Raw genomic sequence first — 12632 nt, forward strand, 5'->3', positions numbered from 1 at the left:
AGGACGCCGGGCCGGTTAATTTATACCAAGTTGTCCCTTGTGCTGGAGCATTACAAAGGCGCTGTTGCTGTGCAGTTTGACGCCGGGGATGCACAATGGACCTAACAGGAACTTGTGTCGATTTGGCGGAAGGCCCCCGGCTGCTGAACGCAGGGTCAGACCTCAGGATGAGCTGGCGGGGGGAGAGGGATATTTATCGCTGCATTCAAGCGTATGGTTGGGGATACGGTCATTGTTTGGGATCTGGTGCTTTCCGCCTGGGAGACAAGGCCATTGTTCTAAGATCTGTACTCTTTGTTTAATTGCTTCGACGCGCGCTTTCGCGGAGAGAAGTGCAGATGCAAACAAAGACAAAAGAACGAGACAAAGATACAAAGGCGGGGGGAATCCAAGCAGTTACCGCAGGTATTGTCCAGGCTACAGGAATATGTACAGGTTGTTCACAACACGAACGCTAAAACGACCACTCACAGCTTCGATTTCTGTCCCTTGACGTTGGGAACTGCATCTCCCGACAAGAGGAAATCGGGATAGTTCAGCTTCCCCTGGGCCGCACCCCCGGCAGACATGCGCCAGGATGCTCCATCCACTAGGGCAACCGTCAGAGTCCAGATCCCAGCCAAGAGGGGGCGAGCGAAAAGACTTACCGACTAGCGTCTGACCGGAGACATAACTTCCGCTGTCGGCGAAGAGATATACCGTGGCGTCAGCAATATCACGGATGGAGCCAACCCGGCCGAGCGGCTGGGACTTGATATAATTTTCGAAAGCATCGGAGGGAAGCAGGCGATCCAGACCCTGTGTAACGCTTAGTTTGACGATCTTGGGAGGTCTTCATTCTTCCGGGGACGATCTCACCTCGGTTGACGCGACGGGGCCCGGGGCAATGATGTTTGAGGTTACTCCGAGCGGACCGAATTCGATGGCCACGCTGTGCGACAAGGCGTCGACCCCGGCCTTGGCCACCGACACGTGGGTCTGGAAGGGCATGGTCCTGTAATGAATGGTTGCGCTGACGAAGATGATGCGGCCTCCAGTACCGAGGGGCGAGGGGTCCACTACGGGGAAAAATGAGTTCATCTTGAACGCGCCAGGTCCCGGGAGGAGAGAGGGGGATCGGGATGTCATCTTACGTGTCTTCGAGTCCACTTTGTGCTTGTTGGCCGACTCCACCAGGTAGGGGAGCGTGGTCTTGAGGGTGTTGTAGGATCCCAACACGTCGATGTCTATCACGGACTTGAAGGCATTGGCCGACAGTTGGTTGATGGAGGCGAGGAAGTTGCCCGCCGCACCGGCACTAGACGATGCATGTCAGACAAAGAGCGCCCGGGATGACGGATTGACATACATCACAAAATCAATGCCCCCGAATTCCTTGACGCAGCGATCCACGGCACTCTGGAGACTCTCGATCTTGCGCACATCCACCGCGCCGATGCCAATGACCTTGGCCCCGGGGCGAGCCGTCGCCAGGTCGCGCGCGGCCTTTTCGGTCTTGTCGACATTTCGGCCTACGATGCAGGCATCGGCGCCTAGGTGGACCAGACCGCGCACCTGGGCACTGCAGATGGTGCCGGCACCCCCGGTGCAGAACACCACTTTCTTTGCTGGGTTAGGGGGTCAGCATTGATCGTTGTGTAGTAGGAATAGTGGACAGGTCTGGGAGAAGAATGATGATCCACAGACGGGCAGAATCAGAGCACTTACCAAACAGACCATCCTTCCAGGTATCGCTGAGGTACTGGGACTTAGGAAGAGACATACTAGCGGCAATTGGGCGACTTGGATGGGGGAGAGATGGAGGTGAGAGCGAAGAAAGGAAGATGAAGATGAAGTAGTCAGCGACACGGGGTTTCCCCACCGAAGCAACCTCGGCTTCGAGTTGCCGACGGTTTACTCATCGGACTGCGCGAGAGATCGAGCAGTTGCTCCGGGCGGACAGACTTACTTCCACTTACGCAGTACTGCCCAGGGAGGCGAGGGATGCAGGGGAGTGAACTCTGTTGGCCAAGAGCCACGGAGGACCTCGTATTTGCAGCTGGTCGAGGAGTAGAAGTAGGAGAAGGAGAAGGAGAAGGTAAAGTAGGGAGGCCGATTTGCCTGGATGCCTTGACTCCTGAGTGCCTGAGTGCCTGAGTGCCGTGATGATGACTCAGTCCCTGCATAACACCCGTTATGCAAGAAGATGCAAGGGCCACAGTCCACAGTATTCTGAGCATCCAGCATTTCAATTCCGTCAAAGTAGAATGGATAATTGATGCCCGTATCATCCGGTCGCTATCAGAGACCCGTAGCCTTGGACTACCCCGGTGTCCTCCTCTTCTGTATAGACTGTAGTCTCTGGTGTTGAGGCGGTGGCCTCGGCCGGCGACGTCACTCGCGTTTCCTTTTTTTTCTTCGCCTCGCCCGACCGTCCATTGATTTCATCCGTCCATCTCGCTTTGCTCTGCCATCGTGCTTTGGGTAGCGTCCCGCGCTTTCGACTCGGTCTCGTCTACTGTCTCGTCTTCTCGATTCAAGAAATAAAAAGAAAAAAAAAATCCCGGCCACTCGTCATCATGGCGTGTCCCATCACCGTCAGCAAATTTGTCGGCACCGTCTCTCTGGGTCTGTTGACGGTACGTCCTCCCCGACATCCCCCATTCGAAGGTCTCTATCGACTCGATACCTAACGCGCTGCAATCCAGGGTCTTTCCTACTCCGCCTCGGCCATCACCGTGCCTGCGCTCGATCTCCTGCCGACCTCCGCCAATGCCGCCCGGTCGCTGCACGAAGTCAAACGGCTCAACCGGAAACACGGCCTGCGTCTGTCCAACCTGGCCAGCGGCTGTCTGCTCTTCGCCTACGGCATCTCCCCCCAACATCGCAAGCATCCCTACCTGGTCTGGATGTGCGTGACGTCGGCCCTGGGCACCTACGCCGTCGACTACTGGTTTCACCGGGCCGCCGGGTTCAAGCCGTGGCTGCAGAGCTTCATCCAGGACACGGGATTCTTGGGCCTGTCCCGCAAGCCGGCGCCCAAGAAGGAGGATGACCTCGTGGTGGTGGAATCCGACGAGAATGTGAACGGAGAGAGCGTCCGTCGGGAACTGGACACGGAGCGGCGCTTCCAGCGAGTGCGCGCGGTTTTCTCCGGGCTGGCCCTGGCGATGGGCATCGTTGGACTCTGGGGGGATCGTTCGTCCTAGCGGAGGATTGGACGGAGACTTGTGCTATACTATGCTTCACTGCGGGTTGGAATCTGTCGTCTCGGTGTCTTTCTCTCTACATCTTTTCTGTCTGGTGGCCCCGAGGGGGTTCGGGGTCTAATGCATGGCCATGCAATGTATATTGGCGATCCAAGGAACAGGTCCGGAGTATGGGTCTTGAATGTCTTGAATGTCTTGAATGAAGCGCACTTGATTACCACGGCCTGGTGCTGATTCGTAGCTCATCTCCGCAGTGGCGGCGGGGGCGGGGGCGGACCGCAACCCCCGCCGATCGCTGAGCCGAGTATCGCAGAGGAACCCGGGGGAGTATATAACGAAAGACTTGGTTCACTCCTCACCCTCTAGTTCAGGCTTCGTATTCCATTCTCCCTGAACTTGTTCCCCTCCCTCCAGTGCGTTGGGCTTCTCTCGCACCATGTATCTCATTTTCATCCTCCCTTCCCTCTGCCTCCTCTACCATCTGCTCCGTCTCTTCCATACAGCGTTCACCTTGCGTTCGCTTTCCTCCGTGCCAGGACCCTGGGTAACTCGCCTGACCAAGCTCTGGTACTTTGATCGCGTGCGTCGGGGCCATTTCGAAGAGGACAACGTTCGCCTTCACCGTCAATACGGCCCCGTCGTCCGCATCGCCCCGGACCACTATAGCATCAGTGACCGGGCGGCCGTTAAGACCGTCTACGGAACCGGCAGCAAGTTCGCCAAATCCGCCTGGTACGAGGGCTGGAAGCACCCCGATCCCGACCGGTGGACCTTGTTTCCCGACCGCGATGTGAAGAGACACGGTGAGTCTGCCTGCTGCCCGGCCCAACCCGGAAGAAAGCGTGCTGAGGGGCAATGCAGCCGAAACGCGCAAGAGGTTCTCCAGCCTCTACTCCATGACCTCCCTGGTTCACTATGAACAGTTCGTGGATCATTGCGCCGATATCTTTACCCAGCGATTGACCGAGTTCACGGAGCGTGGGGAAGGTTTCAACCTCGGCCATTGGTTCCAGTGTTATGCGTTCGACGTCATCGGCGAGATTACTTTTGGACAGAGATTTGGTGAGTTCCGACGGATCAACGGGGGAAGGACTGGAAAGACTGACAACCACGTAGGCTTTCTAGACCAAGGACACGACATCGAAGGCACCATGGACGCACTCCAGAAGCTGATGGCATACAGCACGCTGGTCGGCATCTATCCTCAATGGCATCCCCGACTCTTTGGCCCGTTGAGTCGCTTCAGCTGGTCTGGAGCCGGCGGTCGAGCATACATTATGCGCTATGTTGGGGAGAGAATCCAACAGCATAACGCCCAGCCGAAGCGAGATCCCGAAAGCGAGACGCTTCAAACCCAGGACTTCCTGGAGAAAATGACAATCGCGCGAGACAAAGACCCGGAAAAGGTCACCGACTATCATCTCTTTATGATGGGCCAATCCAACGTTATTGCCGGGTCAGATACCACGGCTATCAGCCTGTCGGCGATCATGTACTTCTTGCTGCGTTCTCCGGCCGTGTTGGAGAAGCTGCGCCGGGAGATCGATGGTTTTACCGCTCAGGGTCGTTGCAGTCCCCGCGTCACATTCAAGGAAAGCCAAGAGATGCCATACTTCCAGGCCGTCATCAAGGAAGCTCTCCGCATGCACAGCGCCACGGGTTTGCCCTTGTGGCGCGAAGTCCCGGCCGGAGGAGCCGAGATTAGCGGTTATTTCTTCCCCGAGGGCTCGGTGGTCGGTGTGAATACTTGGGTGGCGCACTATGACGAGGAAATATTTCCGGACGCAAAATCCTTTCAACCGGAGAGGTGGATAGAAGCGGAGACCGACCCCGAGAGACTGAAGATCATGAACGACATGTATATGCCGGTGAGTTTGACCTGACTGCGAGCCCCGAGCGGATGGCACTGACGCGTAACAGTTTGGTCTTGGGTCCCGAACGTGCCTTGGGAAACACATCTCGATTCTCGAAATGTCCAAGTTGATCCCTCGGATAGTTCGCGATTTTGAATTCGGCATAAAACACCAGAAGTGGAACACGGAGAACTTTTGGTTTGTGAAGCCGATCGACTTTGAGGTCACCGTAACCAAGCGAGCACCAGTCCAGACATCCGTGTAAATTGAATAATAGGGTTGATTATCTAGCGTTCATGTAGCAATAGCGCCTTCTAAATTGAGCTGTTGATATTCCACGATCAGTTCGTTCACTCCCTTCATGTCGACATGGTCGTATCTGGGTAAGCCTGGCTCGATGCCAGCAACCGGATGCTCGTCAACGGTGGCAGTTGACCCTATCCTACCTACAATAATCCGGGCAAGCTGCCAAAACTCCGGGGCGTAGCACACGAACCCAATCTTCTTCCATATCGCCTCGGGGATATTGGGTATATCTTTGTCTTCTGGCTCGCGCTTGTTCCAGATGCGCCTCCAATTTCGTAGCCCAGTCCGCACCGGCTCTAAGGATGACTCGAAGACCAAGGAGTTTTGCAGATGGAAGGTGAGGGAATGCAAAGCTAATTAATGGATATTGATCGTCAGCAAACAGATTGAAATATAGACCAGGAGGACATACACTGAACAGTAGTGAATAGATTCAACGTTCCCATCTTAGCCAGCTCGTACACCTGCCATTCGTCCAAATCTCGTTGACAAATCTTCCGAAGCATCGCCGATACCGAAAGCCTCTTGCCCCAGAATATGGACCCCTCCCATTCTGCTAGAAGTGTAGAACATTCCTCGGCGGATTCAGCCTGGAAGCATGCTTCTGGGCAAGCCAGGCTCATCTTCAACTCGGAGACTACCATGCGAGGAGGAGAATTGTGAAAGATGGTGAGCGCCGCATCAAATAGGAAGACATATGTGAGAGCTCTAGATTCAATATTAGGACTCCACCATCTGCTCATCCTTCATTGGCTGGATACTAACCGGATTAATTCTTCTTGGGCAATAAAATCTCGCCACCACGCATCAGAAGGACGATCCAAATTGAGGTCCCGATGGGTTGCAGATCTAAGCCCGATCGTTCGTGCCAGCTACCCTCTGTCAGTTCTCGTTGTTTCGTGGAAGAAAGCCAGGCATTCCCGTAGCTCACCGTGACCATCGCCGCATGTCGGTATCTTCGAATGCGCGTTTGTGCATCCGTCGAGCCCTCCCTTTTCTGTAGCGAGCAAACCAAATAGGTCATTTGGATGCATTCCAGGTGTCCTTTAGTCCATCTAGTTTTGTGAGCCGCGATGGTGGATTCGGTGGTATCTCCAGGAACCTCGCAATGATAGGCATTGCTAAAAACCAGCTCCTCAGTAGAATCCATCCATATTCTGGCGTTTCGACCGTCGTCATCATGCGGCGATAGACACGCTCCGATAATGACCATCACGCAAATCAGAGTAGGATGTGCAGATTGCGGATCAAATAGCGGCCGGTGCACAATAGGGCAGTTAGGGTACCATAGAGACCAGAAGTACTCCAGAAAGCGGCGGATGCTTGGAGGGGCGAAGAAGGAGGAACACTGTTCCTGTACAGCTGACGTCCAGGTCAACTCAATTGTGTTCGTGTTTTGTTTCTCGGAAATGACGGAGCGCAGGAGTTGAACGATCTCTTCGGATTTCGAAAGCAAAGGATCCGATTCTTCTGAGACCGAGTGGGAAGCCGCGAGCTCGAGAGTATTGTTCAAGATGTCGTTGGTCGACCTGTCTAGATCATGCAATAGATCTAGATAGGATGGCTCCGGCTGGGGCTTCTTTCCCCCACAGTCCTGGACGCTGGCATGCACTGCATGATCTAGCACTAGTCTCTGTCTCTGCTCGAGCGTCTTTCGATCCAGAAATGTGGCCATGCCTCTCGCACTGGTAAAGTATGCCAGATACTCTAACCTCTCGGCAGTCTCGATGCTGTCCGGTGTGTGGGGCGTGTATAACCAGTCGAGGGCAGTGAAATCCATGGAAGACGGGAGGTCCGGGAACCCGTTGGTACAGCTGGTGCCCTCGACTGCTGTGATTTCGTTCCCCATGCAATGCTGCTGAGCGGGAAGGTTCCCCTTGAACTTGCAGCCTCGTTCATGGCGCTTCATAACATCTCTGTCGGTGACATCAGCACGGGATGTGACAGATGGAAGCCATCAATGAACCTACTTTCGAGTAAAAGATTGATGGCAGAAGGGGCATTCGAACGGTCTCTTCTGGTCATCTGTCTCGGTCAGTTCGTGATGCGACCGACGTGCAGGGCGATCATCATACGGGACCTGAGATGGCGTCTGAGATGCTCTAGACGGCTGAGACGAGCCGAACAGACGCTGCACTGCCATTGACCACGAGGCATCATTGATAGGATTTCCTTCTGTGACGCCGAGGAAGTTGGCGGAGAAACGCGGGGGAAATTCCGTTGTCGATCGTGCGGGTGAGGCGTGACTGGTGGAGCCCTACTTTGTCCTCTTGATTTAGGAGACTTATTATAGCGAGTACTACTAGTATACCTCTTACGAAGGCATTCGAGTCGAGGGCTCTACGATTTCACGATTCTCTCACACTGTGCCGGATGATTGTCCCCGTCGTCGGTTGTACACGGTCCCAATTCTTCTATATATACATCCACCCTCCAAGACCTACAGCTTAAAGCCACAGCAGCCCGCCAGCGACCAGTGCAAACAACCCCCATTGCCGTACTCCGGGTTGGAAATGACTGGCGCGACTGGTCTCATCCTTATTCTCGTCCTCATCGTCGTCTCCGCTGCTGGCTCCCCCGCTGATCCAGGGCTGACTGGGCAAGGAAGCATTACTGGCAGCTACCTCGTGCGCCTGCAACAGTTCGTTCTCCACCCACTTGCAATCGACTCGATCATCCGACTTGTCGATGCTATTGGACACAGAGATGGGCAGATCAAATACGGTGTAGTAGTCCGTCCCCTTCCACCGGAAAGATTGGTGCATCGAGATGTTATAGTCGCCTCGTGCGGAATCGGAGCCTCCTTGGCCGTCGCCCACGAGACACTCCGGCCAGGTCCAGTCGACGTGTTTCACGGTGGACGAGGGCTCCAAATCGAGAACTGGTCCTACGAAGGCGTCCGAGTCCGACGAGGTGCCGTTGGAGATGGTGAAGTTCTTGGAGGTGTCGGTCGAGGTGAGGAAGAGATTAATGTAGTGGAATTCGGCGTCCAACGACGAATTGGAGAGTTGGCCATTGCCGGAGACGTCAATGGCGACGTGCAGAGTGTCTACGCCAGATAAGTAGGAGAACCAGAATAATGAACAAGAACGAAGCAGTACTTGCCTCCGCCCAGCGGAGTATGAGGCTGGGGCGCGTCGACAATCGCCAGCCCGGGGGTGTAGACCTGGCCGTTGACGACGGTGAAGGCCATGATGGGATGTGAACGGCAATGGATGATGGCCCATGCCCGCGAGATAGGGCTGAGCACCTCCTGAAATACCCAAACGAGTCTGGGTGAAGCCCTCCAGACCTCGAGGGCGCCAAGCAGCAATCTCCGGGGGGTCCACTTCGTGGGCGATGACTTCTAAAATCCCTAGTCCGACTGGTGGAGATTCGCGTCTGGCAGTGCAATTTAATAGCCTGGCCCCTGGACTAATTTCCGGCCGGGTCTAGATTTCCCAACGGTGGCAATCGTCTTAATTTCGAGCAGGGATAGTGACGGTGCAGGCAGGAATCCAGTTGGTATATTATTAGTATTATATTCGATCCATGATCCACCGTCGACTTCACCGTCCCAACCTCCACCGGCTCGTCTACGGTTCTTTACTCCTAAACCACCACCATCAACGTGCAACGACGCCTCTTTTGAAGGATCCCCACCATGATGACGGCTTCTCGAATCCAAGATGCGCTGACGGCGCCATAATCATCCACCCCCTTGGCGAGGTGGGGACCGGCCACCATGTCGTTACCCCTGTGTCCATCCCTTGAAGGCGATCATCTTCACGATGGCTGCCAATCGCAAGCACACCCTCCTTTGATCGTCCACCTCTTTGGATTCCTGCCAGATCCATGCGCTTGATCTCCCGGCCGGGCCCGGACCCTCTCCGTCGCTCTCGACTCTACCGGCGCGTCCTGTACACGCTGCTCGTTCTCTTTCTCATCTGGACCGCCGCCGAAATCACCGCCGTCCAGCGTCGCCTCGATCCCCTGGTCTCCGTTGACGAGCGCATCTTGCGAAAATCACACCTGCGCACGGAACGAGTGTTCATCGTCGGCATCCACTGGAACAACGAATGGATTCTGCGGAATTACTGGAACCAAGCCGTCACGGACCTGGCACAGACCCTAGGCCCCGAGAATGTCTTTCTCAGCATCTACGAGAGCGGCAGCTACGATAACACCAAGGGGGCTCTTGTCGAGCTGGATCGCATGCTGGACCCCCTCGGCGTGCCTCGAAATATCACGCTGTCGGAGGTGACGCACCAGGATGAGATCGTTCAGCCGTCTACGGACGACGGGTGGCTGCAGACCGAGCAGACAGGCAAGGAGCTTCGGCGCATTCCGTATCTCTCGCGCCTGCGGAATCTCAGCCTTCAGCCGCTAGTTGACCTAGCGAAGCAAGGAATCCACTTTGACAGAGTTCTCTTTCTGAACGACGTTGTGTTCACAGTGCGTTAGCTTCCCGTCTTCGGTAGACCCGAAAAGAGGGCGCCCTAACTAACGACGACGCAATAGACGCAGGATGTCCTCGAGCTCCTGCAGACGAAGGATGGCAGGTATGCCGCCGCTTGCGCCCTGGATTTCTCGCATCCGCCGGCCTACTACGACACGTTCGCGCTGCGCGATATCCAGGGACACGAGCCCATCATGCAGACGTGGCCGTACTTTGGCTCGTCCGCATCGCGCCAGGCGCTGAAGCGCATGGAGCCCATCCCCGTGGCAAGCTGCTGGAATGGTATTGGTAAGTTGATCCGTCGTGCCCGACGTTGCAACCTGTTCGAAGAACGTCTACTGACCGATTCAGTGGCCATGCGCGCATCCCCGTTCGTCGCGCGCGAGAACCCGCTCCGGTTCCGAGGGATTCACGATTCCCTGGCTCGCGAGCACCTGGAGGGCTCCGAGTGCTGTCTCATTCACGCCGACAACCCCCTCTCTAGCCTTTCGGGCGTCTATCTGAACCCCCGGGTGCGCGTGGGGTATCACGGCGCCGCATACGACGCAGTCCACCCCGGGGAGCAGTGGCTCACGTCCTGGAAGATCTGGGCGGGCCTGTGGTCGAATCGACTGCGACGATGGGGTAGTGTCAATCGAAGCAGAAGAGAGACTCAAAAACGTGTGGTGAGTTGGGAACGGGAACATGGCCAAGAAGAACGAGGCGCGTTCTGTTTAATCGACGAGATGCAAGTTTTGAGGCCGTGGGGATGGGCCCATGTATAGCGTACCATGTAATGTATTTAATGTCTATATTTGTATAATTTGCGGGTTTAAACCTTCTTGATAGGGAGAGCTTGGGGAGCTATATTTAGAGACCGGAGGTCATGCCCTCTATGTCCCCGGGGCCCGGGTATACACCGCAGTCAGTAAAATCAGGCGAAGATCGGATGGATCTTCCCTGCAGCCCGATTCTCCAGTCTCTCCGGAATCATACTTTGATATACTTGGCGAGCCCACGAGCAGCACACTCGCCGAGTGTCCTTCGGGTCAATGATCTCTTCCACTCCGAACGCGTTGGCCGTGCGCACGGGATTCATGAGCCGTCGATATTCCTCCTCCAGCTCCCCATACCGCGCTGCCTTCTGACATGTCTTTTCTGCTTCTCGCAGCTCATGTCGGTGCGCGACTTCGATGCCTCCTTCCAGTGGCAGAGATCCCCACTGTCCGGATGGCCAGGCCACTTGCATAACCGGATCGCGCGCGCCTAACATGAGTCCTCCTGCCACGCCGTACGCCCGTCGAGTGATCACGTTGAACAGGGGCGTGGTAGTGCTAAAGTACGCCTTGCCCAGTTCAACTCCCCAGCGCATCGTTGCGGCGCGTTCGGCTGCAGTGCCTATGGCATACCCAGCTGTGTACAGGGTTAGCTCGTCTGCTGTGAAATCTAGATGGCAGGATACGGCACTGGGCCCCAGATAACGTACGGACGTCAATAAACTGTAGAATCGGCAAGTTCATCACATCGCACAATTTCAACAGCCGCGTCAGTTTCTGACTCCCGGCAGCATCTAATGCTCCCCCGTTGACCTCGCAATTTAGAGAGATCACCCCGATCGATCGTCCTGCCAGCCTGGCCAGTCCCCCGATAGCAGTCCGACCCCAGAGCGGACCGATTTCAAACCAAGAGTCCTTATCCACCACGCTCGTGATGATCACGCGCGGGTTGTACATCCTGGTGGCTCGACGGGGGACAATGCGCCGAAGCGCCTCGTCTTCGCGATCTTCCGGGTCGTCGCTAGCAATCACCGGGGGTGCTTCTCGGCCGCTGTTGGGCAGAAATCTGAGCACCGTGCGAATCTGTTCGTAGCACTCGGCTTCGTTAGCGGCAAGGTTGTCGATGGTGCCATTCGTGCAATGAATCGAGGGACCGCCCAGGGTTTGGAAATCCAGGCCTTCCTCGAACGTTGCTTCCTTCACCACTTCCGGTCCAGCATTGAAAAGCGCCCCGACGTCGGCGGCCATGACCGAAAAATGGCACGATACAACGCGTGCGGCGCCGAGGCCAATCTATAGCTGGTTAACTACGTCTGTCGGATGGGTACAAGACGACGTAGAGCCGTAGACCAAGAAAGGGGAGAAACACATACGGCTGGTCCAACCACTGCACCCAGATTGGGGATCCCCTGGTTTAACTGATCCACGACGTACTTATACATGCTCACGTACGGCAAATAACTCCAGCCTGCCGTACGAATCGTCGTCACGCTGCCACCACCGGAGCTACCGTCCACCAGCTTGACGACGGGCAACTTCAGGGCCAGGGAGAGTTTCTCCAGATAAATGGTCTTGCCCGCGGTCGCGCCATCTGCATGCCCACTGCGAAGAGAAAAGTCATCGGCGGTCAGCAGAACCCGGCGACCACGCAGTTTTCCTATGCCCTGGACATTGTTGCTGGGGGTGAACGACGCGGGCTTCTCGCGCATCGGCCCCGTCTTCTCCCATAGCACCGTGCCGGACACCGAACCGATTTCCTGGAAGCTGTCGCGGTCGAGAAGTGCATCTAGACGTTCGCGAACCCAGAGTTTACCGGCTTGTTTTTGACGGACATACCCCCTTCGAGTGGGGTCCGGGGTAGCTGCTATCGTGCGGAGAGTGTGGATCTGGCCCAGCACGTCGGAATAGTCCGCGGGCAGCTTTGGGGGTGTCAGGTGCGAATTCACCTGGTTCAATCGTTTCTTCGCCGAGGACGACTTGTCGACCGGCATCTTTGCGCATAAAATCAGTTGTAGTTGAGAGTCAAGAGGCGTGGACGGGGTCGTAAATGGACATCGACATCCTTTGCGCTCTGAGGGGGTCTCCACTCTCT

General features: G+C 55.9%; 7 protein-coding genes across 7 annotated transcripts; 3 read left to right on the top strand and 4 right to left on the bottom strand.

The window, feature by feature from the left end:
* Nucleotides 1-258: 258 nt before the first annotated feature.
* On the bottom strand, nt 259-2048 carry P170DRAFT_431449 (SDR family oxidoreductase). Its single transcript, XM_024848039.1, has 6 exons — nt 1708-2048; nt 1349-1607; nt 1134-1297; nt 859-1058; nt 648-798; nt 259-589 (listed from the first exon to the last, which is right to left on the bottom strand). The coding sequence occupies exons 1-6, from the start codon at nt 1760-1762 to the stop codon at nt 468-470; spliced, it is 951 nt and encodes a 316-aa protein (XP_024708927.1). The 5' UTR covers nt 1763-2048; the 3' UTR covers nt 259-467.
* Nucleotides 2049-2131: 83 nt separating this feature from the next.
* Nucleotides 2132-3408, top strand: P170DRAFT_431450 (uncharacterized protein). Its single transcript, XM_024848040.1, has 2 exons — nt 2132-2618; nt 2688-3408. The coding sequence occupies exons 1-2, from the start codon at nt 2559-2561 to the stop codon at nt 3186-3188; spliced, it is 561 nt and encodes a 186-aa protein (XP_024708928.1). The 5' UTR covers nt 2132-2558; the 3' UTR covers nt 3189-3408.
* A 73-nt stretch (nt 3409-3481) lies between these two features.
* On the top strand, nt 3482-5335 carry P170DRAFT_460024 (cytochrome P450). The gene is made up of 4 exons (XM_024851904.1): nt 3482-3991; nt 4050-4250; nt 4305-5056; nt 5109-5335. The coding sequence occupies exons 1-4, from the start codon at nt 3625-3627 to the stop codon at nt 5304-5306; spliced, it is 1518 nt and encodes a 505-aa protein (XP_024708929.1). The 5' UTR covers nt 3482-3624; the 3' UTR covers nt 5307-5335.
* P170DRAFT_396143 (transcription factor domain-containing protein) lies at nt 5317-7504 on the bottom strand (the record flags this gene model as incomplete). The annotated part of the gene is made up of 6 exons (XM_024846103.1): nt 5317-5700; nt 5760-6055; nt 6113-6219; nt 6279-7263; nt 7318-7372; nt 7423-7504. 6 exons carry the CDS (start codon nt 7502-7504, stop codon nt 5336-5338), a joined length of 1890 nt encoding a protein of 629 aa, XP_024708930.1. The 3' UTR covers nt 5317-5335.
* Nucleotides 7505-7616: 112 nt separating this feature from the next.
* On the bottom strand, nt 7617-8668 carry P170DRAFT_371757 (uncharacterized protein). Its single transcript, XM_024845181.1, has 2 exons — nt 8453-8668; nt 7617-8396 (listed from the first exon to the last, which is right to left on the bottom strand). The coding sequence occupies exons 1-2, from the start codon at nt 8538-8540 to the stop codon at nt 7795-7797; spliced, it is 690 nt and encodes a 229-aa protein (XP_024708931.1). The 5' UTR covers nt 8541-8668; the 3' UTR covers nt 7617-7794.
* Nucleotides 8669-8880: 212 nt separating this feature from the next.
* On the top strand, nt 8881-10582 carry P170DRAFT_371759 (glycosyltransferase family 69 protein). The gene is made up of 3 exons (XM_024845182.1): nt 8881-9781; nt 9848-10073; nt 10137-10582. Exons 1-3 carry the CDS (start codon nt 9182-9184, stop codon nt 10547-10549), a joined length of 1239 nt encoding a protein of 412 aa, XP_024708932.1. The 5' UTR covers nt 8881-9181; the 3' UTR covers nt 10550-10582.
* A 116-nt stretch (nt 10583-10698) lies between these two features.
* Nucleotides 10699-12531, bottom strand: P170DRAFT_347045 (acyl-CoA carboxylase subunit beta; the record flags this gene model as incomplete). The annotated part of the gene is made up of 3 exons (XM_024843605.1): nt 10699-11177; nt 11251-11833; nt 11914-12531. 3 exons carry the CDS (start codon nt 12529-12531, stop codon nt 10699-10701), a joined length of 1680 nt encoding a protein of 559 aa, XP_024708933.1.
* Between the last annotated feature and the right edge of the window lie 101 nt (nt 12532-12632).

The sequence above is a fragment of the Aspergillus steynii genome (genome assembly GCF_002849105.1).
Source record: "Aspergillus steynii IBT 23096 chromosome Unknown P170scaffold_1, whole genome shotgun sequence".
Lineage (NCBI taxonomy): Eukaryota > Fungi > Ascomycota > Eurotiomycetes > Eurotiales > Aspergillaceae > Aspergillus > Aspergillus steynii.